This window comes from Mizuhopecten yessoensis, unplaced genomic scaffold, assembly GCF_002113885.1.
Source record: "Mizuhopecten yessoensis strain PY_sf001 unplaced genomic scaffold, ASM211388v2 scaffold2421, whole genome shotgun sequence".
NCBI lineage: Eukaryota > Metazoa > Mollusca > Bivalvia > Pectinida > Pectinidae > Mizuhopecten > Mizuhopecten yessoensis.
This window is the reverse complement of record NW_018404538.1, coordinates 201982-225595: the sequence shown is the minus strand read 5'-3', so window position 1 is coordinate 225595 and position 23614 is coordinate 201982. Positions and strand designations below refer to the sequence as shown.

At 35.3% G+C, this 23614-nt stretch overlaps 1 protein-coding gene across 2 annotated transcripts; it reads right to left on the bottom strand.

Annotated features, from left to right (window-relative positions):
• Positions 1 to 256: 256 nt before the first annotated feature.
• LOC110445932 (heme-binding protein 2-like) lies at positions 257 to 22777 on the bottom strand. 2 transcript variants are annotated; one of them, XM_021490823.1, is made up of 5 exons: positions 22731 to 22777; positions 20317 to 20468; positions 6744 to 6876; positions 2443 to 2623; positions 257 to 864 (listed from the first exon to the last, which is right to left on the bottom strand). In XM_021490823.1, exons 2-5 carry the CDS (start codon positions 20464 to 20466, stop codon positions 690 to 692), a joined length of 639 nt encoding a protein of 212 aa, XP_021346498.1. In that variant the 5' UTR covers positions 20467 to 20468; positions 22731 to 22777; the 3' UTR covers positions 257 to 689. The 2 variants fall into 2 exon arrangements, with proteins under 2 accessions (XP_021346498.1, XP_021346497.1); XM_021490822.1 differs by lacking the exon at positions 22731 to 22777 and adding an exon at positions 22563 to 22670.
• Positions 22778 to 23614: the final 837 nt, after the last annotated feature.

The following is a 23614-nucleotide window of genomic DNA, read 5'->3' as shown; positions in this document are numbered from 1 at the left end:
TTCTATGTATTATTGTCTGTATATAACCACTTGAAGCTGCGACCAGAATAAAGACACATCAAATTTATCAGGCTGTCTCCATTGTAATTTTACAGGTACCAACAACACAACAACACAACAAAAGCGTTGTAATATATCCCCGCAAACACGGAATAAATTTCTGTCTTTTTGCAACTAAAATATTTTACATGGTATTTATGTTTTTAATTAAGATCTACTGTCAATTTTTAAGATAATCAATGCTTGTTAAACATGCTGGTTATGTAAATTAATTTATTGAAAAATGTATAGACATCGTCGGGTAAAAGAAATCAAGGTACAATCAGGTTGTGTAGTATGACAAGTCTGTCATCTACTGTAGATTACGTGCATGACATATGGATTCTGAGTACCTGTCTGATTTGCTTGTCTTTCTTTTTCATCCAGTAAAATAAAGTCTCTGTAGAGCTTACATCGGCTCGTGATATCTGTCTGGATTTCAAATAGGTTTTGCAGTATGAAAAATTAGCTTTTCACCGGTCCAGCTTATCAATAGAACACAATAGGTAATTTAACCTCATACGACCTGCATCAAAACAGTAAAGATAATAACATTTCATAATCCTTTAATTATTTATTTTTATAGAGTGAAATAGTAAAATGGAAAAGAAAAAAAAAGAAAAACAAGCATAACAAATGTACGGTTTGTCCTAATGCCGGGCTACCAGCCACACCTCGTTGTGGCGGTGATTAATAGTGTATGGACCGTCATATCCCGCAAAGTAATAAAACCTTTCCTCGAAACGCGACGGGTCTGCTATTTCTGTTACAAGAGATTCAATCATAGCCATTTTCTCGTCGAATGACGGGCGGCCTCCAAAAGACCTGTAACAAACATTGATATAAGTTTATCATATCCGACTATCACGAAAATCGATTTACAGTGTGGAAAAGGTCGCAATTATTTTACACAAAAAATACAACTTAACATAAAAGTTCATATTACAATAATAAGCAGTGTCCTTAAAATAGCTGATCATAGTACGATATTAAGCAGTGTACTTAACATAAAAGAACATAACAGATCATACTACAGTTTTTAGCAGTGTCCTTAACAGAACGGATCGTTTTACAGTATTTAGCAGGGTTCTTAACATATCGGATCATGTAACAGTATTTATCAGTGTACTTAACATAACGGATCATATTACAGTATTGAGCAGTGTATTTAACATTAAAGATCATATTACAATATTTACTATTGCTCTGCACTGCCACTATATAACACTACCAAGGCAAGTTCCGTGGATATCTCCACGGAACCGACTAACTACCAGATAGCTATTCCCATCCGCACTAGCAAGCGGATAAGCAAACAATCTCAGTATGATTCAGTAACATTCACCGTTTTATGTAAGTCTATCATAAAATGTGAATTGAATATATATTTATTGATTAAATTGTGGAAATATTTTTTTGTTTACTTTTACGAACTTTATTTTTGTACGGGAAAAGTCACGTGACAACAGCGCGATATTCGAATTTAAAAGTGCGTTGTGAACTTAGAAATGAAAGTTTAAAAAAATAATGAAAAATGTATTTATATGCAAAAAACAGCATTCTATTCCATGATATGGGCCCACTTGTATAAAACATCTCAAAGTTAAGGAAAATCTCAAGCAATGTATTGTCTATGGGAAATCTTAGACTTGAGGAAATCTCAAGAGTTGAGATGTTTTATACAAGTGAGCCCTGGTCCTATAACACGGAACAGGATTACAGACAAATAATCATAACGCGCGTTATATATTTTGTCTGCAATCATGTTCCATGTTTAGGACAATAACACGGAACAGAATGCAGTATAATGCTTAAGTATCTAGCAGTGTACTTAACATAACGGATCATATTACATTACTTACCAGTGTACTTAACATAACGGATCATATAACAGTATTTAACAGTGTCCTTAACATGACGGATCATATTACATTACGTATCAGTGTACTTAATATGACGGATCATGGTACATTATTTACCAGTGTACTTAATATGACGGATCATGGTACATTATTTACCAGTGTACTTAATATGACGGATCATAGTACATTATTTACCAGTGTACTTAACATAACGGATCATATTGCAGTATTTTGCAGTGTACTTAACATAACGGATCATATTGCAGTATTTTGCAGTGTACTTAACATAACGGATCATATTACAGTATGCAGCAGTGTACTTAACATAAAAGAACATAACAGAGCATATTACAGAATTAAGCAGTGTACTTGACATAAAAGATCATATTACAGTATTTAGCAGTGTACTTAATTAACATAACGGATCTTACTATAGTTTTTAGCAGTGTCCTTTACATATTATATCATATTACAGTAAGTTAGTAGTGTCCTTAGAGTAGGAGAGCATTGTACAGTGTATAAGAATATAAAGAAAACTTACTTAACGTAGACGTCAAAGGGAGGTAACACTGTGATATAAACACTAGGGTCGGTTGGAACTGGAGGATCGTCTTGAAATTCAAATGGTACCATGAAGTGGTCATAAAAGAAGCTCTCACATGTTGGTCCCGGTCCGTGTTCCACCTTTAGTATAACCGGAGTGGTCATCGGTATCTTAACGTCTGTAATCATATATATATATATATATATGGTATAACAGGGGTTGTCATCGGTATCTTAACGTCTGTATTCATATAGTATATATGGTATAACCGAAGTGGTCATCGGTATCTTAACGTCTGTAATAATATATATGTTTAGTACATCACATGATACTTTCTAGGATTGCTATTGGTTAACTACCCTTGTTCTATTTGGTATATTAAGCATCCGCCCTTGACAACGGGAACTATACCTGGAGACGGGCACTAATTGGACCGCTGAGACTTCGGGAAAGTAGCGTGACGCAAAGAGTTGCGCCCCTTCTCCTAGGGGTCGCTGTACATATTCTACTTTCACTTCATAAAGGAATGTCGAAATCTCTGTCACATGATGGGTCTTGTAAATGCCGCCGCAAACCTTGCCTGATGTCATTAAGATAACTTTTTGAGTAGATCTCTCCCTTTTTGTTGCGTATCACCACTAGGTCACATTCGGCTCCCCTTTCCAGTTGGAAGTCTTGTGACATTGCTATATATATACAAATACTATCACAGGTACTCAAGTGACATTGTTAAATATATACAAATACTATAACAGACCCTGTACGTAATGGTACTCAAGTGGCATTGTAATATATATACAAATACTATAACAGACCCTGTACATAATGGTACTCAAGTGACATTGTTATTTATATTCAAATACTATCACAGACCCTGTACGTAATGGTACTCACGTGGCATTGTAATATATATACAAATGCTATAACAGACCCTGTACATAATGGTACTCAAGTGACATTGTTATGCATATACAAATACTATAACAGACCCTGTACATTATGATATTCAAGTGACATTGTTATATATATATACAAATACTATAACAGACCCTGTACATAATGGTACTCAAGTGACATTGTTATATATATATATAAATACCATAACAGACCCTGTACGTAATGCTACTCAAGTGACATTGTTATATATATACAAATACTATAACAGACCCTGTACATAATGGTTCTCAAGTGACATTGTTATTTATATACAAATACTATAAAAGACCCTGTACATAATGGTACTCAAGTGACATTGTTATATATATATATAAATACCATAACAGACCCTGTACGTAATGCTACTCAAGTGACATTGTTATATATATATATATAAATACTATAACAGACCCTGTACATTATGGTACTCAAGTGACATTGTTATGTATATACAAATACTATAACAGACCCTGTACATAATGGTACTCAAGTGACATTGTTATGTATATTCAAATACTATAACAGACCCTGTACATTATGATATTCAAGTGACATTGTTATATATATACAAATACTATAACAGACCCTGTACATAATGGTACTCAAGTGACATTGTTATATATATACAAATACTATCACATACCCTGTACGTAATGGTACTCAAGTGACATTGTTATATATATATATAAACACTATAACAGACCCTGTACGTAATGGTACTCAAGTGACATTGTTATATATATACAAATACTATCACATACCCTGTACATAATGGTACTCAAGTGACATTGTTATATATATATATATATATAAATACTATAACAGACCCTGTAAATAATGGTTCTCAAGTGACATTGTTATATATATACAAATACTATAACAGACCCTGTACATAATGGTACTCAAGTGACATTGTTATATATATATATATATATAAATACTATAAAAGACACTGTAAATAATGGTTCTCAAGTGACATTGTTATATATATACAAATACTATCACATACCCTGTACATAATGGTACTCAAGTGACATTGTTATATATATATATAAACACTATAACAGACCCTGTACGTAATGGTACTCAAGTGACATTGTTATATTTATACAAATACTATCACACACCCGGTACGTAATGGTGCTCAAGTGACATTGTTATATATATATATAAATACTATCACAGACCCTGTACATAATGGTACTCAAGTGACATTGTTATATATATACAAATACTATAACAGACCCTGTACATAATGGTACTCAAGTGACATTGTTATATATATACAAATACTATAACAGACCCTGTACATAATGGTACTCAAGTGACATTGTTATATATATACAAATACTATAACAGACCCTGTACATAATGGTACTCAAGTGACATTGTTATATATATACAAATACTATAACAGACCCTGTACATAATGGTACTCAAGTGACATTGTTATATATATACAAATACTATAACAGACCCTGTACATAATGGTACTCAAGTGACATTGTTATATATATACAAATACTATCACAGACCCTGTACATAATGGTACTCAAGTGACATTGTTATATATATACAAATACTATAACAGACCCTGTACATAATGGTACTCAAGTGACATTGTTATATATATACAAATACTATCACAGACCCTGTACATAATGGTACTCAAGTGACATTGTTATATATATACAAATACTATAACAGACCCTGTACATAATGGTACTCAAGTGACATTGTTATATATATACAAATACTATCACAGACCCTGTACATAATGGTACTCAAGTGACATTGTTATATATATACAAATACTATAACAGACCCTGTACATAATGGTACTCAAGTGACATTGTTATATATATACAAATACTATAACAGACCCTGTACATAATGGTACTCAAGTGACATTGTTATATATATACAAATACTATCACAGACCCTGTACATAATGGTACTCAAGTGACATTGTTATATATATACAAATACTATAACAGACCCTGTACATAATGGTACTCAAGTGACATTGTTATATATATACAAATACTATCACACACCCTGTACATAATGGTACTCAAGTGACATTGTTATATATATACAAATACTATAACAGACCCTGTACATAATGGTACTCAAGTGACATTGTTATATATATACAAATACTATAACAGACCCTGTACATAATGGTACTCAAGTGACATTGTTATATATATACAAATACTATCACAGACCCTGTACATAATGGTACTCAAGTGACATTGTTATATATATACAAATACTATAACAGACCCTGTACATAATGGTACTCAAGTGACATTGTTATATATATACAAATACTATCACAGACCCTGTACATAATGGTACTCAAGTGACATTGTTATATATATACAAATACTATAACAGACCCTGTACATAATGGTACTCAAGTGACATTGTTATATATATACAAATACTATCACAGACCCTGTACATAATGGTACTCAAGTGACATTGTTATATATATACAAATACTATAACAGACCCTGTACATAATGGTACTCAAGTGACATTGTTATATATATACAAATACTATCACAGACCCTGTACATAATGGTACTCAAGTGACATTGTTATATATATACAAATACTATAACAGACCCTGTACATAATGGTACTCAAGTGACATTGTTATATATATACAAATACTATAACAGACCCTGTACATAATGGTACTCAAGTGACATTGTTATATATATACAAATACTATAACAGACCCTGTACATAATGGTACTCAAGTGACATTGTTATATATATACAAATACTATAACAGACCCTGTACATAATGGTACTCAAGTGACATTGTTATATATATACAAATACTATCACACACCCTGTACATAATGGTACTCAAGTGACATTGTTATATATATACAAATACTATAACAGACCCTGTACATAATGGTACTCAAGTGACATTGTTATATATATACAAATACTATCACAGACCCTGTACATAATGGTACTCAAGTGACATTGTTATATATATACAAATACTATCACAGACCCTGTACATAATGGTACTCAAGTGACATTGTTATGTATTTACAAAAACTATAACAGACCCTTTACATAATGCGACTCAAGTGACATTGTTATATATATATATATAAATAATATCACAGACCCTGTACATAATGGTACTCAAGTGGCATTGTTATTTATATACAAATACTATCACAGACCCTGTACGTAATGCTACTCAAGTGACATTGTTATATATATACAAATACTATCACATACCCTGTACGTAATGCTACTGAAGTGACATTGTTATATATATATATTCAAATATTATTAAAGACCTTGTACATAATGATACTTACGTTTAGAATTATTGCCGGAGATATAGTGAAATAGTTTGAAAAACATTTCGCTGCTGTCGTTTTGGGTAAACTCCATTGTAGTCAAATTGGTAGCTACCCACACGGATTCCTCGTAGTGTCGCAACTCGTACCCCTAAAACAATTAATAAAGGTATGTAAATTACAGACTGGTCAACATCTGCTACAATACATAGCTTATAAAGAAGCCACAAACGTTACCAAATATAAAAAACATTGAGAATTTAAGATTCAAGAAAACGGACGATTTGTTTAGCTGAATACATTGATAAGTTCGTACTACATGTAAATTGCATAATTTGGAAATCAAAGTTAATAAGATTTTAATTTCTCTTACACTAAGCAGATATGTTCCCGTTTTTGCTAGGGAAAAGATAGCCCTTCTTTTCCTACCTAGGAGAAGTCAACTCAAACACGTTTTTACTCTGAAATGCAGTGTAACCAGGGAAGCTTCATTCATAATGTCACACATGCGCCCTTGATAATTGCACGGTACTTGTAAGTCACCATTGTAACTATGGTTTACGGAACAGGAGTCAGGTAGAAAAATAATTAATCACTCATGTGTCATGCAGAGAGAAATTTCAACCCTTGGAATAAGATCTCGAGGTTAAGAACTCTATTCTATAATTGTCGGATAATTGCTCTTGTAATCCTCCTATAAAATGCAATCCCTTGTTATCCTCATCTATGTGAGATGCATTCCCTTGATATCCTCATATATGTGAGATACAATACCTTGTTATCATCATCTATGTGAGATGCATTCCCTTGTTACCCTCATCTGTGTGAGATACATTCCCTTGTAACCCCCATCTGTGTGAGATACATTCCCTTGTTACCCCATCTGTGTGAGATTCATTCCCTTGTTATCCTCATCTGTGTGAGATACATTCCCTTGTTACCACCATCTGTGTGAGATTCATTCCCTTGTTATCCTCATCTATGTGAGATAGATTCCCTTGTTACCCTCATCTATGTGAGATACATTCCCTTTTTATCCTAATCTATGTGAGATACAATTTTCTTGTTATCCTCATCTATGCAAAACACATTCCCTTGTTATCCTCATCTATGTGAGATACATCCCCTTGTTATCCTCATCTATGTGAGATACATTCCCTTGTTATCCTCATCTTCGTGAGATACATTCCCTTTGTATCCTATCTAAGTGAGGTATATTCCCTTTTTCACTTACCTTTGTGATATACATAACCATGTTTCCCTCACCTTTGTGAGATAATTCCCTTTTTACCTTTTTCTATACGAGATACCATTACCTTCTTTCCCCCATTTATATGAGATACATTCCCTTTTTATCCTAATCTATGTGAGATACAATTATCTTGTTATCCTCGTCTATGTGAGATAATTTCCTTTGTTACCCTCATCTTTCTGAGATACATTCTTTTGTTACCCTCATCGTTGTGAGATACATTCCCTAACTACCATCATCGATGTGAGATACATTCCCTTTTTATCCTCACCTTAGTGAGATACATTCCCTTACTATCCTCATTTATGTGGGATACATTCCCTTTTTACCCTCATCTTTGTGAGATACATTCTCTTTTTATCCTCATCTATGAGAGACACATTCCCTTATTACCCTTATATATCTGACATACATTTCCTTGTTATCCTTATCTTTGTGAGATATATTCCTTGTTATCTTCATCTTTGTGAGATTCATCTACATTACCCTGTTTCCCTCACCTTTGTCAGATAATTCCCTTTGTATCCTCATTTATGTTAGATACATTCTCTTGTTAATCTCATCTATGTCAGATACATTCCCTTATTAATGTCATTTATGTAAGATACATTCCCTTGTTACCCTCATCTTTGTGAGATACATTTATTTGTTACCCTGAACTATGTGAGATAATTCCCTTGTTAATCTCATATTTGTGAGATACATTCCGTTGTTTCCCTCATCTAAGTGAGATACATTCCCTTTTTATCCTCATTTTTGTGAGATACATCCCCTTGTTACCCTCATCTATGTGTGATACATTCCCTTTTTATCTTCATCGATGTGAGATACCATTACCTTCTTTCCCTCATATATGTTAAATAATTTCACTTTTATCCTTATCTATGTGATATACTTTCCTTTGTTACCCTTGTATTTGTAAGATACATTCCCTTATTGCCCTCATTCTTGTCATATACATTCCCTTGTTAATCATATCTATGTCAGATACGTTCCCTTGTTACCTCATCTTTGTGAGATACATTCCCTGGTTACTTCCATCTACATGTATGTCAGATGCATTCCCTTGTTACCCTCATCTATAGGAGATACATAACATTGTTCCCCTCCGTTGTTACCATCATCGATGTGAGATACATTCCCTTTTTATCCTAATCTAAGTGAGATACATTCCCTTACTATCCTCATTTATGTGAGATACATTCCCTTTTTATCCTCATCTAAGTGAGAAACATTGATCCCTTGTTTCCCTCACGTAATGGAGATACATTCCATTTTTACCCTCATCTTTGTGAGATACATTCTCTTTTTTCCCTTATCTATGAGAGATACATTCCCTTATTACCCTCATCTATCTGAGATAAATTCCCTTGTTATCGTCATCTTTGTGAGATACATTCCCTTTTTATCCTAATCTAAGTGAGATACATTCCCTCACTATCCTCATTTATGTGAGATACATTCCCTTTTTATCCTATCTAAGTGAGATACATTCCCTTACTATCCTCATTTATGTGAGATACATTCCCTTTTTATCCTCATCTAAGTGAGAAACATTGATCCCTTGTTTCCCTCACGTAATGGAGATACATTCCATTTTTACCCTCATCTTTGTGAGATACATTCTCTTTTTTCCCTTATCTATGAGAGATACATTCCCTTATTACCCTCATCTATCTGAGATAAATTCCCTTGTTATCGTCATCTTTGTGAGATACATTCCCTTGTTAATATCATCTATGTCAGATACATTCCCTTGTTAATCTCATTTATGTAAGATACATGCCCTTGTTACCCTCTTCTATGTCAGATGCATTCCCCTTTTACCCTCATCTTTGTGAAATACATTTAATTGTTACCCTGAACTATGTGAGATACATTCCCGTCTTACCCTCATCTTCGTGAGATACATTCGATTGTTTTCCTCATCTAAGTGAGATACATTCCGTTGTTTCCCTCATTTGTGTGAGATACATTCCCTTTTTATCCTCATTTTTGTGGGGATACATCCCCTTGTTACCCTCATCTATGTGAGATACATTCCCTTTTTATCTTCATCGATGTGAGATACCTTTACCTTCTTTCCCTCATATATGTTAGATAACTTCCCTTTTTTCCTTATCTATGTGAGATACAATTCACTTGTTATCCTCGTCTATGTGAGATACTTTCCTTTGTTACCCTCATTCTTGCCAGATACATTCCTTTGTTAATCTCATCTATGTCAGATACATTCCCTTGTTAATCATATCTATGTCGGATACATTCCCTTGTTACCTCATCTTTGTAAGATACATTCCCTGGTTACTCTCATCTACATGTCAGATGCATTCCCTTGTTACACTCATCTTTGTGAGAGACATTCACTTACTTCCCTCACCTATAGGAGATACATAACATTGTTCCCCTTATCTTTGTGAGATACAATCCCGTCTTACCCTCATCTTTGTGAGAAACATTCCCTTTTATCCTCATCTAAGTGAGATACATTCGTTGTTTCCCTCATATAAGTGAGATACATTCCCTTTTTATCCTCATTTTTGTGGGATACATCCCCTTGTTACACTCATCTTTGTGAGAGACATTCCCTTACTTCCCTTCATCGATGTTAGATACCTTAACCTTCTTTCCCTCATATATGTTAGATAATTTCCCTTTTTTCCTTATCTATGTGAGATACAATTCACTTGTTATCCTCGTCTATGTGAGATACTTTCCTTTGTTACCCTCATCTTTGTGAGATACATTCCCTTGTTAATATCATCTATGTCAGATACATTCCCTTGTTAATCATATCTATGTCAGATACATTCCCTTGTTACCTCATCTTTGTGAGATACATTCCCTGGTTACTCTCATCTACATGTCAGATGCATTCCCTTGTTACACTCATCTTTGTGAGATACATTCTCTTCCTACCCTCACATATTGGAGATACATAACATTGTTATCCACATCTTTGTGAGATACATTCCTTGTTATCCTCATATATGCGAGATACATTGATCCCTTGTTTCCCTCACATTTGTCAAATAATTTCCCTTTTATCCTCATCTATGTGACATACATCTCCTTGCTAAACTCATCTATGTGAGATACTTTCCTTTGTTACCCTTATCTATGTGAGATACATCCCCTAGTTAAATCATCTATGTCAGATGCATTCCGTTGTTACCCTAATTTTTGTGAGATACATTACCTTGTTACCCTCATCTTAGTGAGACACATTCCCTTGTTACCCTCATCTTTGTGAGATACATTCCCTTTTTATTCCCATCTTTGTGAGACACATTCCCTTGTTACCCTCATCTTTGTGAGATACATTCCCTTGTTACCCTTATCTATGTGAGATACATCCCCTAGTTAAATCATCTATGTCAGATGCATTCCGTTGTTCCCCTAATTTTTGTGAGATACATTACCTTGTTACCCTCATCTTAGTGAGACACATTCCCTTGTTACCCTCATCTTTGTGAGATACATTCCCTTTTTATTCCCATCTTTGTGAGACACATTCCCTTGTTACCCTCATCTTTGTGAGATACATTCCCTTGTTACCCTTATCTATGTGAGATACATCCCCTAGTTAAATCATCTATGTCAGATGCATTCCGTTGTTCCCCTAATTTTTGTGAGATACATTACCTTGTTACCCTCATCTTAGTGAGACACATTCCCTTGTTACCCTCATCTTTGTGAGATACATTCCCTTTTTATCCCCATCTTTGTGAGACACATTCCCTTGTTACCCTCAACTTTGTGAGATACAATTCACTTGTCATCCTCGTCTATGTGAGATACATTACTTTGTTAACCTCATCTATGTCAGATACATTCCCTTGTTAATTATATCTATGTCAGATACATTCCCTTGTTACCTCATCTTTGTGAGATACATTCCCTGGTTACTCTCATCTACATGTCAGATGCATTCCCTTGTTACACTCATCTTTGTGAGATACATTCACTTACTTCCCTCACCTATAGGAGATACATAACATTGTTCCCCTTATCTTTGTGAGATACAATCCCCTCTTACCCTCATCTTTGTGAGATACATTCCCTTTTATCCTCATCTAAGTGAGATACATTCCGTTGTTTCCCTCATATAAGTGAGATACATTCCCTTTTTATCCTCATTTTTGTGAGATACATCCCCTTGTTACCCTCATCTATGTGAGATGCATTCCCTTGTTACACTCATCTTTGTGAGATACATTCTCTTACTACCCTCACCTATAGGAGATACATAACATTGTTCCCCTTATCTTTGTGAGATACATTCCCCTGTTACCCTCATCTTTGTGAGATACATTCCCTTTTATCCTCATCTAAGTGAGATACATTCCGTTGTTTCCCTCATATAAGTGAGATACATTCCCTTTTTATCCTCATTTTTGTGAGATACATCCCCTTGTTACCCTCATCTATGTGAGATGCATTCCCTTGTTACACTCATCTTTGTGAGATACATTCTCTTACTACCCTCACCTATAGGAGATACATAACATTGTTCCCCTTATCTTTGTGAGATACATTCCCCTGTTACCCTCATCGATGTGAGATACATTCCCTTACTATCCTCATTTATGTGAGATACATTCTCTTTTTATCCTCATCTAAGTGAGATACATTGATCCCTTGTTTCCCTCACGTAATGCAGATACATTCCCTTTTTACCCTCATCTTTGTAAGATACATTCTCTTTTAACCCTCATCTATGAGAGATACATATGCAAGACCACACACAAGTGTGTGGTCTTTCTTTAATCACATACCTTCCGTATTTGGTAGAGATCGATACAAAGATTTTCTAAACTTTGATATTTTTTGCAAATACCGGGAACTTTTCAGTTCGCCATGACAAGGGGATTCTCATAAAATGTAGTTCCGGCTAGTAGGTAAATACAACATTCCGTATTGCACATGTGCAATACAGAACGTTGTATTTCATGGTCTGAAAATTGCTTGTATTACTAAAACAAGATTCAACAGGTATGTGATAAATTCCCTTATTACTCTCATCTATCTGAGATACATTCCCTTGTTATCCTCACCTTTGTGAGATACATTGATCCCTTGTTTCCCTCACGTAATGGAGAAACATTCCCTTTTAACCATCATCTTTGTGAGATACATTCTCTTTTTACCCTCATCTATGATAGATACATTCCATCATTACCCTCATCTATCTGAAATACATTCCCTTGTTACATGTATCAACATCTTTGTGATATACATTTCCTTGTTATCCTCATCTTTGTGAGAAGTATTCCTTGTTGTCTTCATCTTTGTGAGATATATCTACATAACATTGTTTCCCTCACCTTTGTCAGATAATTCCCTTTTTATCCTCATCTATGTGAGATACATATCTTTGCTAACCTCATCTATGTGAGATACATTCCCTTATTAGTGTCATTTATGTAAGATACATTCCCTTGTTAACCTCATCTTTGTGAGATACATTCCCTTGTTACCCTTATCTTTATGAGATACATTCCTTTGTTACCCCCATCTTCGTCAATTACATTCCCTTGTTAATATCATCTATGTCAGATACTTTCCCTTGTAAATCTCATTTATAAAAGATACATTCCCTTGTTACCCTCTTCTACGTCAGATGCATTCCCTTGTTACCCTCATATGTGTGAGATACATTTAATTGTTACACTGAACTAATTGAGATAAATTCCCTTGTAAATCTCATCTTTGTGAGATACATACCAAATATAAATAACATTGAGAATTTTAGATTCAAGAAAACGGACGATTTGTTTAGCTGAATACATTGATAAATTCGTGCTCTATGTGAGATACTTTCCTTTGTTACCCTTGTATTTGTGAGATACATTCCCTTATTGCCCTCATTCTTGTCATATACATTCCCTTGTTAATCATATCTATGTCAGATACGTTCCCTTGTTACCTCATCTTTGTGAGATACATTCCCTGGTTACTTCCATCTAGATGTATGTCAGATGCATTCCCTTGTTACCCTCATCTATAGGAGATACATAACATTGTTCCCCTCCGTTGTTACCCTCATCGATGTGAGATACATTCCCTTTTTATCCTAATCTAAGTGAGATACATTCCCTTATTATCCTCATTTATGTGAGATACATTCCCTTTTTATCCTCATCTAAGTGAGAAACATTGATCCCTTGTTTCCCTCACGTAATGGAGATACATTCCATTTTTACCCTCATCTTTGTGAGATACATTCTCTTTTTTCCCTTATCTATGAGAGATACATTCCCTTATTACCCTCATCTATCTGAGATACATTCCCTTGTTATCGTCATCTTTGTGAGATACATTCCCTTGTTATCCTCATTTTTGTGAGATACATTCTCTTACTATCCTCATCTAAGTGAGATACACGGATTCCTTGTTTTCCTCACGTAATGGAGATACATTCCCTTGTTACCCCCATCTTCGTCAATTACATTCCATTCGTTAAACTCATCTATGTCAGATACATTCCCTTGTTAATCTCATTTATGTAAGATACATGCCCTTGTTACCCTCTTCTATGTCAGATGCATTCCCCTTTTACCCTCATCTTTGTGAGATACATTTAATTGTTACCCTGAACTATGTGAGATACATTCCCGTCTTACCCTCATCTTTGTGAGATACATTCGATTGTTTTCCTCATCTAAGTGAGATACATTCCGTTGTTTCCCTCATTTGTGTGAGATACATTCCCTTTTTATCCTCATTTTTGTGGGGATACATCCCCTTGTTACCCTCATCTATGTGAGATACATTCCCTTTTTATCTTCATCGATGTGAGATACCTTTACCTTCTTTCCCTCATATATGTTAGATAACTTCCCTTTTTTCCTTATCTATGTGAGATACAATTCACTTGTTATCCTCGTCTATGTGAGATACTTTCCTTTGTTACCCTCATTCTTGCCAGATACATTCCTTTGTTAATCTCATCTATGTCAGATACATTCCCTTGTTAATCATATCTATGTCGGATACATTCCCTTGTTACCTCATCTTTGTAAGATACATTCCCTGGTTACTCTCATCTACATGTCAGATGCATTCCCTTGTTACACTCATCTTTGTGAGATACATTCACTTACTTCCCTCACCTATAGGAGATACATAACATTGTTCCCCTTATCTTTGTGAGATACAATCCCCTCTTACCCTCATCTTTGTGAGATACATTCCCTTTTATCCTCATCTAAGTGAGATACATTCCGTTGTTTCCCTCATATAAGTGAGATACATTCCCTTTTTATCCTCATTTTTGTGAGATACATCCCCTTGTTACCCTCATCTATGTGAGATGCATTCCCTTGTTACACTCATCTTTGTGAGATACATTCTCTTACTACCCTCACCTATAGGAGATACATAACATTGTTCCCCTTATCTTTGTGAGATACATTCTCCTGTTACCCTCATCGATGTGAGATACATTCCCTTACTATCCTCATTTATGTGAGATACATTCTCTTTTTATCCTCATCTAAGTGAGATACATTGATCCCTTGTTTCCCTCACGTAATGCAGATACATTCCCTTTTTACCCTCATCTTTGTAAGATACATTCTCTTTTAACCCTCATCTATGAGAGATACATATGCAAGACCACACACAAGTGTGTGGTCTTTCTTTAATCACATACCTTCCGTATTTGGTAGAGATCGATACAAAGATTTTCTAAACTTTGATATTTTTTGCAAATACCGGGAACTTTTCAGTTCGCCATGACAAGGGGATTCTCATAAAATGTAGTTCCGGCTAGTAGGTAAATACAACATTCCGTATTGCACATGTGCAATACAGAACGTTGTATTTCATGGTATGAAAATTGCTTGTATTACTAAAACAAGATTCAACAGGTATGTGATAAATTCCCTTATTACTCTCATCTATCTGAGATACATTCCCTTGTTATCCTCACCTTTGTGAGATACATTGATCCCTTGTTTCCCTCACGTAATGGAGAAACATTCCCTTTTAACCATCATCTTTGTGAGATACATTCTCTTTTTACCCTCATCTATGATAGATACATTCCATCATTACCCTCATCTATCTGAAATACATTCCCTTGTTACATGTATCAACATCTTTGTGATATACATTTCCTTGTTATCCTCATCTTTGTGAGAAGTATTCCTTGTTGTCTTCATCTTTGTGAGATATATCTACATAACATTGTTTCCCTCACCTTTGTCAGATAATTCCCTTTTTATCCTCATCTATGTGAGATACATATCTTTGCTAACCTCATCTATGTGAGATACATTCCCTTATTAGTGTCATTTATGTAAGATACATTCCCTTGTTAACCTCATCTTTGTGAGATACATTCCCTTGTTACCCTTATCTTTATGAGATACATTCCTTTGTTACCCCCATCTTCGTCAATTACATTCCCTTGTTAATATCATCTATGTCAGATACTTTCCCTTGTAAATCTCATTTATAAAAGATACATTCCCTTGTTACCCTCTTCTACGTCAGATGCATTCCCTTGTTACCCTCATATGTGTGAGATACATTTAATTGTTACACTGAACTAATTGAGATAAATTCCCTTGTAAATCTCATCTTTGTGAGATACATACCAAATATAAATAACATTGAGAATTTTAGATTCAAGAAAACGGACGATTTGTTTAGCTGAATACATTGATAAATTCGTGCTCTATGTGAGATACTTTCCTTTGTTACCCTTGTATTTGTGAGATACATTCCCTTATTGCCCTCATTCTTGTCATATACATTCCCTTGTTAATCTCATATTTGTGAGATACATTCCCTGGTTACTTCCATCTAGATGTATGTCAGATGCATTCCCTTCTTACCCTCATTTTTGTGAGATACATTACCTTGTTACCCTCATCTTGTGACATGCATTCAATTGCTACCTTCAATGATGTCAGATGCATTCTCTTGTTACTCCATCTTTGTGAGATACATCCCCTCTCTATCTTCATCTTTGTGAGATACATTACCTTGTTACCCTCATCTTGTGACATGCATTCAATTGCTACCTTCAATGATCTCATCTTTGTGAGATACATTCTCTTTTTACCCTTATCTATGAGAGAGACATTCCCTTATTACCCTCATCTATCTGCGATGCATTCCCTTGTTATCGTCATCTTTGTGAGATACATTCCCTTGTTATCTTCATCTTTGTGAAATACATTCTCTTACTATCCTCATCTAAGTGAGATACACTGATCCCTTGTTTCCCTCACGTAATGGAGATACATTCCCTTGTTACCCCCATCTTCGTCAATTACATTCCATTTGTTAATCTCATCTATGTCAGATACATTCCCTTGTTAATCTCATTTATGTAAGATACATGCTCTTGTTACCCTCTTCTATGTCAGATGCATTCCCCTTTTACCCTCATCTTTGTGAGATACATTTAATTGTTACCCTGAACTATGTGAGATACATTCCCGTCTTACCCTCATCTTTGTGAGATACATTCGATTGTTTCCCTCATCTAAGTGAGATACATTCCGTTGTTTCCCTCATTTGTGTGAGATACATTCCCTTTTTATCCTCATTTTTGTGAGATACATCCCCTTGTTACCCTCATCTATGTGAGATACATTCCCTTGTTATACTCATCTTTGTGACATACATTCCCTTGTTACCTCATCTATGTGAGATACATCCCCTTGTTACCCTCAGCTATGAGATATGCATTCTTGTATTACCCTCATATATCTGAGATACATTCCATTGTTACTCTCATCTTTGTGAGATACATTCCCTTGTTACCCTCATCTTTGTGATATACATTTCCTTGTTATCCACATCTTTGTGAGATACATTCCTTGTTATCTTCATCTATGCGAGATACATTGATCCCTTGTTTCCCTCACTTTTGTCAAATAATTTCCTTTTTATCCTCATCTATGTGACAAACATCTCCTTGCTAAACTCATCTATGTGAGATACTTTCCTTTGTTACACTCATATATATGAGATACATTCCCTTGTTACCTTTATCTATGTGAGATACATCCCCTTGTTAAATTTACCCTCATTTTTGTGAGATACATTACCTGTTACCCTCATCTTAGTGAGACACATTCCCTTGTTACCCTCATCTTTGTGAGATACATTCCCTTTTTATCCCCATCTTTGTGAGACACATTGCCTTGTTACCCTCAACTATGTGAGATACACTCAATTTTTACCCTCATCTACAGTAGATACATTACCTTGTTACCCTCATCTTGTGACATACATTCAATTTTTACCTTCAATGATGTCAGATACATTCCCTTGTTACCCTTACCTTTGTGAGATACATCCCCTTTCTATCCTCATTTTTGTGGGATACATTCCCTTTTATCCTCTTCTTTGTGAGATACATTCCCTTTTTATCTTCATCTAGATGAGATACATTCCCTTTTTATCCTAATCTTTGTGAGATACATTCTTTGTTACCTTCATCTTTGTGAGATACACTCAATTGTTACCCTCATCTACAGTAGATACATTACCTTGTTACCCTCATCTTGTGACATGCATTCAATTGCTACCTTCAATGATGTCAGATGCATTCTCTTGTTACTCCATCTTTGTGAGATACATCCCCTCTCTATCCTCATCTTTGTGAGATACATTCCTTTTTATCCTCATTTTTGTGAGATACATAAACCTTGTTACCCTCATCTTAGTGAGACACATTCCCTTGTTACCCTCATCTTTGTGAGATACACTCAATTGTTACCCTCATCTATAGTAGATACATTACCTTGTTACCCCTATCTATGTGAGATACATCCCCTTGTTACCCTCATCTATAGTAGATACATTACCTTGTTACCCTCATCTTACGACATACATTCAATTGTTACCTTCAATGATGTCAGATGCATTCCCTTGTTACCCTCACCTTTGTGAGATACATCCCCTCTCTATCCTCATCTTTGTTGGATACATTCCCTTTTATCCTCTTCTTTGTGAGATACATTCCATTTTTATCCTCATCTAGTTGAGATGCATTCCCTTTTTATCCTAATTTTTGTGAGATACATTCCGTTTTATCCTCATCTTTGTGAGATACATTCCTTTGTTTCACTCAACTATCGGAGATACATTCCCTTTTTATCCTCATTTTGGTAAGATACATGACCTTGTTACCCTCATCTTTGTGAGATACATCCCCTTTTATCCTCATCTTTGTAAGATACATTCACTTTCATCCTCATCTATGTGAGATACATCCCCTTGTTACCCTCATCTATGTGAGATGCATCCCCTTGTTACCCTCATCTATATGAGATACATCCCCTTGTTACCTTCCTCTTTGTGAGATACATCCCCTCTCTATCCTCATCTTTGTGAGATACATTCCGTTGTTTCCCTCATCTAAGTGAGATACATTCCCTTTTTATCCTCATTTTTGTGAGATACATTACCTTGTTTCCCTCATCTAAGTGAGATACATTCCCTTTTTATCCTCATTTTTGTGGGATACATCCCCTTGTTACCCTTATCTATGTGAGATACATCCCCTTGTTACCCTCATCTATGTGAGATACAATTCCATTGTTACCCTAATCTTTATGAGATATATTCCATTGTTACCCTCATCTATGTGAGATATATTCCGTTGTTACCCGTATACGTTCCTTTGTTACTCTCATTTATAGGAGATATATTACCATGTGACCTTTATCTTTGTGAGATACATTTCCTTGTTACCTTCATCTATGTGTGACACATTCCCTTATTACATTCATCTTTGTGAGATATATTCTCTTTTATCCTCATCTTTGTGAGATGCATTTCCTTTTTACCCTCATCTATGTGAGATGCATACCCTCGTTACCCTCATCTATGTGATATACGTTACCTTGTTACCCTCATCTTTGTATGATACATTCCCTGTTTACCCTCATCTATGTGAGATATATTCTCTTGTTCTCCTCATGTATGTGAGATACATTCCCTTGTTACTTTGATCTTTGTGAGATTCATTCCCTTGTTACCCTCATCTATGTGAGATACATCCCCTTGTTACCCTCATCTATTCGAGAAACATCCCCTTGTTACTCTTATATATGTTAGTGAGAAACATCCCCTTGGTAAACTCATCTTTGTGAGTGAGATACATCCCCTTGGAACCCTCATCTATGCGAGAAACATTTTTAACTTATCCTCGTCGACAAGTTATACATACATGTACTTTTTTTGATGTACTATTGGATAGGCTATCTTTTTTCATTCATTTTGAATTAAGACAGCTCTGTCAACAGTGCCCAAATTAGGAACCTTCATCGCTGCCACTAAAGAAAGAAAAAACGAAAACATCGAGTTTACCGTAAATGACTGTGTCACTGAATACTTCGGACATTCCTGGTCATGGCAGAAAGCTGGCGGTGCTGCTTGTTGGACATTGGGTAGGGGCTGCACCACGGCCAGTGCGCAGGATACGGCCACGCAGTAGGTAAGATAGACAAGGCACCGCATGGCTGGAATATTTAAATCAAAACGTTATTAGTCTATTTATTTTTGTGACGCTATACATCTATTCTGTCCGACGGACATAAAGCTCCGTACTTTTCATTGAGTTTCTCAAACATTCTCACTATGTGACCCTTTACAAATTTTTAAACGAATAGCGCATATAGTTGAGCCCTAAACAACGACTTATCGGAATTTAACATCACTGTTTAGATTACCTTTTATAATCTTGTTCTTTTTTTATGTACATGGAAAGGAGAAGAGTGTATTCTATAACCTACTGATATATTTAAACACAGGTTATGTAAATGTGAATGTCAATGTAAAATGTGAATAACCAAACCTTGTACTAGAGGGTTTAAGTAGAAAAAAAATACCTTGTATTGGAGAGTATCAGTAGAAAAAGCTTACCTTGTACTGGAGAGTATCAGTAGAAAAAGCTTACCTTGTACTGGAGAGTAATAGTAGAAAAAGCTTACCTTGTACTGGAGAGTATCAGTAGAAAAAGATTACCTTGTACAGGAGAATATCAGTAGAAAAAGCTTACCTTGTACTGGAGAGTATAAGTAGAAAAAGCTTACCTTGTACTGGAGAGTATCAGTAGAAAAAGCTTACCTTGTACTGGAGAGTAATAGTAGAAAAAGCTTACCTTGTACAGGAGAATATCAGTAGAAAAAGCTTACCTTGTACTGGAGAGTATCAGTAGAAAAAGCTTACCTTGTACTGGAGAGTATCAGTAGAAAAAGCTTACCTTGTACTGGAGAGTATCAGTAGAAAAAGCTTACCTTGTACTGGAGAGTATCAGTAGAAAAAGCTTACCTTGTACTGGAGAGTATCAGTAGAAAAAGCTTACCTTGTACTGGAGAGTATCAGTAGAAAAAGCTTACCTTGTACTGGAGAGTATCAGTAGAAAAAGCTTACCTTGTACTGGAGAGTATCAGTAGAAAAAGCTTACCTTGTACTGGAGAGTATCAGTAGAAAAAGCTTACCTTGTACTGGAGAGTATCAGTAGAAAAAGCTTACCTTTTACTGGTGAGTAGTAGTAGAAAAAGCTTACCTTGTACTGGAGAGTATTAGTAGAAAAACCTTACCTTGTACTGGAGAGTATCAGTAGAAAAAGCTTACCTTGTACTGGAGAGTATCAGTAGAAAAAGCTTACCTTGTACTGGAGAATATCAGTAGAAAAAGCTTACATTGTACTGGGGAGTATCAGTAGAAAAAGCTTACCTTGTACTGGAGAGTATCAGTAGAAAAAGCTTACCTTGTACTGGAGAATATCAGTAGAAAAAGCTTACATTGTACTTGGGAGTATCAGTAGAAAAAGCTTACCTTGTACTGGAGAGTATCAGTAGAAAAAGCTTACTTTGTACTGGAGAGTATCAGTAGAAAAAGCTTACCTTGTACTTGAGAGTATCAGTAGAAAAAGCTTACCATGTACTAGAGAATGTCAGTAGAAAAAGCTTACCTTGTATTGGAAAGTATCAGTAGAAAAAGCTTACCATGTACTTGATGGTATAAGAAAATGAATCTTGTTATGTGTTAGAACGGAATAAGTAATAAAATCGTTCCTTTTACTAAAGGGTATAAGCAGAAAAAACCAAACGAATAAGGTCGTGTACTAAAATCAATTGAAGAATCTTACCATGCTACTGGAAGGTATCAGTAGAAACGTTTAACCTTATATAAGAGGGAGTAAGTACAATGAGAAGGGAAAATCGTTCCTCGTACAGAAGGATAAAAGCAAAACAATCTTACGTACCTTTTGAAGGAGAATATCACTAGAAAAGTCTTACTTTGTACTGGAGGGTATACGACGAAAAACCTTACCTTGTAATGGAGGGTGTTAATAGAAAAAGCTTACCTTGTAATGGAGGGTGTTAATAGAAAAACCTTACCTTGTAATGGGGGGTGTTAATAGAAAAACCTGATCTATCTGACTTTGTACTTGAGGGTATAAGTAGAACAATCTTGTGGTTGAGGATTTAAGTAGAAAAATCTTACCTTTTAGTGGAGGGTATAGGATGAAATCTGCCTTGTAACGAAGGGTTTGTATAGAAAATCTTACCATGCCATGTGAGGAGAAAAAAGTAGGAAAATCTTACCTTGTAGTGGAAGGTAGTATAGTAGGCGTCGCTGTATTGTGTGGTATCTCTGAGCAGTAGTGGCCTTATATAGTACCAGAAAAACAAGTGCTTACGAAACACATTTCTTATCGTGAAAAATGTCCATGTAGGGTCATTATGAAAACAAAATAAACATGACCCTATTACCTTATCACCCCTTCCCTGACTTGGACACGTGTATGCCTGACCAACCCGACCATCGATGATGTACCAGATGAAAAGCAATATAGAGGTCGGTATTAAGAACCCATTTTTCCTCGTTTCCTCTGCCCTAACACCCACCACCTTTCCCTGAACATTGTGCTGGAGTTTTTCTTTGGCCAACTTTGCTCTTCCACTTATACTTAAACCTTGGTACACCTCAGAATGCCAAATACACATTCGGCATATTATGCAATTAAAAAATAAAATGAATAATAGATACAACAATTGTATAGCGCCCTAAATAATTTGAAAATTACTCTAAGGCACTTTACTGCACATGCATAATAATGCACCTACATGTTCAGTGACAGTTATAAATATAGTAAATAAAAAGGCACACAAATCAACATTTTACATCGGTATGAATATTTATAGATATATAGGGTGGTGTGTACATGACGAACATCGTATGTGCGAAAGAGTCTTAAATGCAGATGGTAAGCTATTTTATAGCGTGGCCGAAACCCTTCCAAAGCATAATCAACAAATACGCATAGTCAACAAAATAAATTAAAACTCGAACTATGTCAATGTCAATATAGGGGTCACGTTACCACACACGTAACTAGACATATCAAATACCCGTATCTGAAGTCACGTGGATGTCCATGCTGGCCCTCGCCTGTTAATAAACGTGACCAAGATAAACTGCATTGAACAAATAGGTATCTGTTAAGCAACACTTACATTAGGGCTAAACATTAGGAGTGTAATTATGTCAAAGCTATACATTAAGGATGTACTCCTCTGAGGTTTCAGTCACGTTCAAGTCTCGTTTTGATCTGGTGTAATGGGTTTTTGTAATATTTAACAAATTATGATCAAAT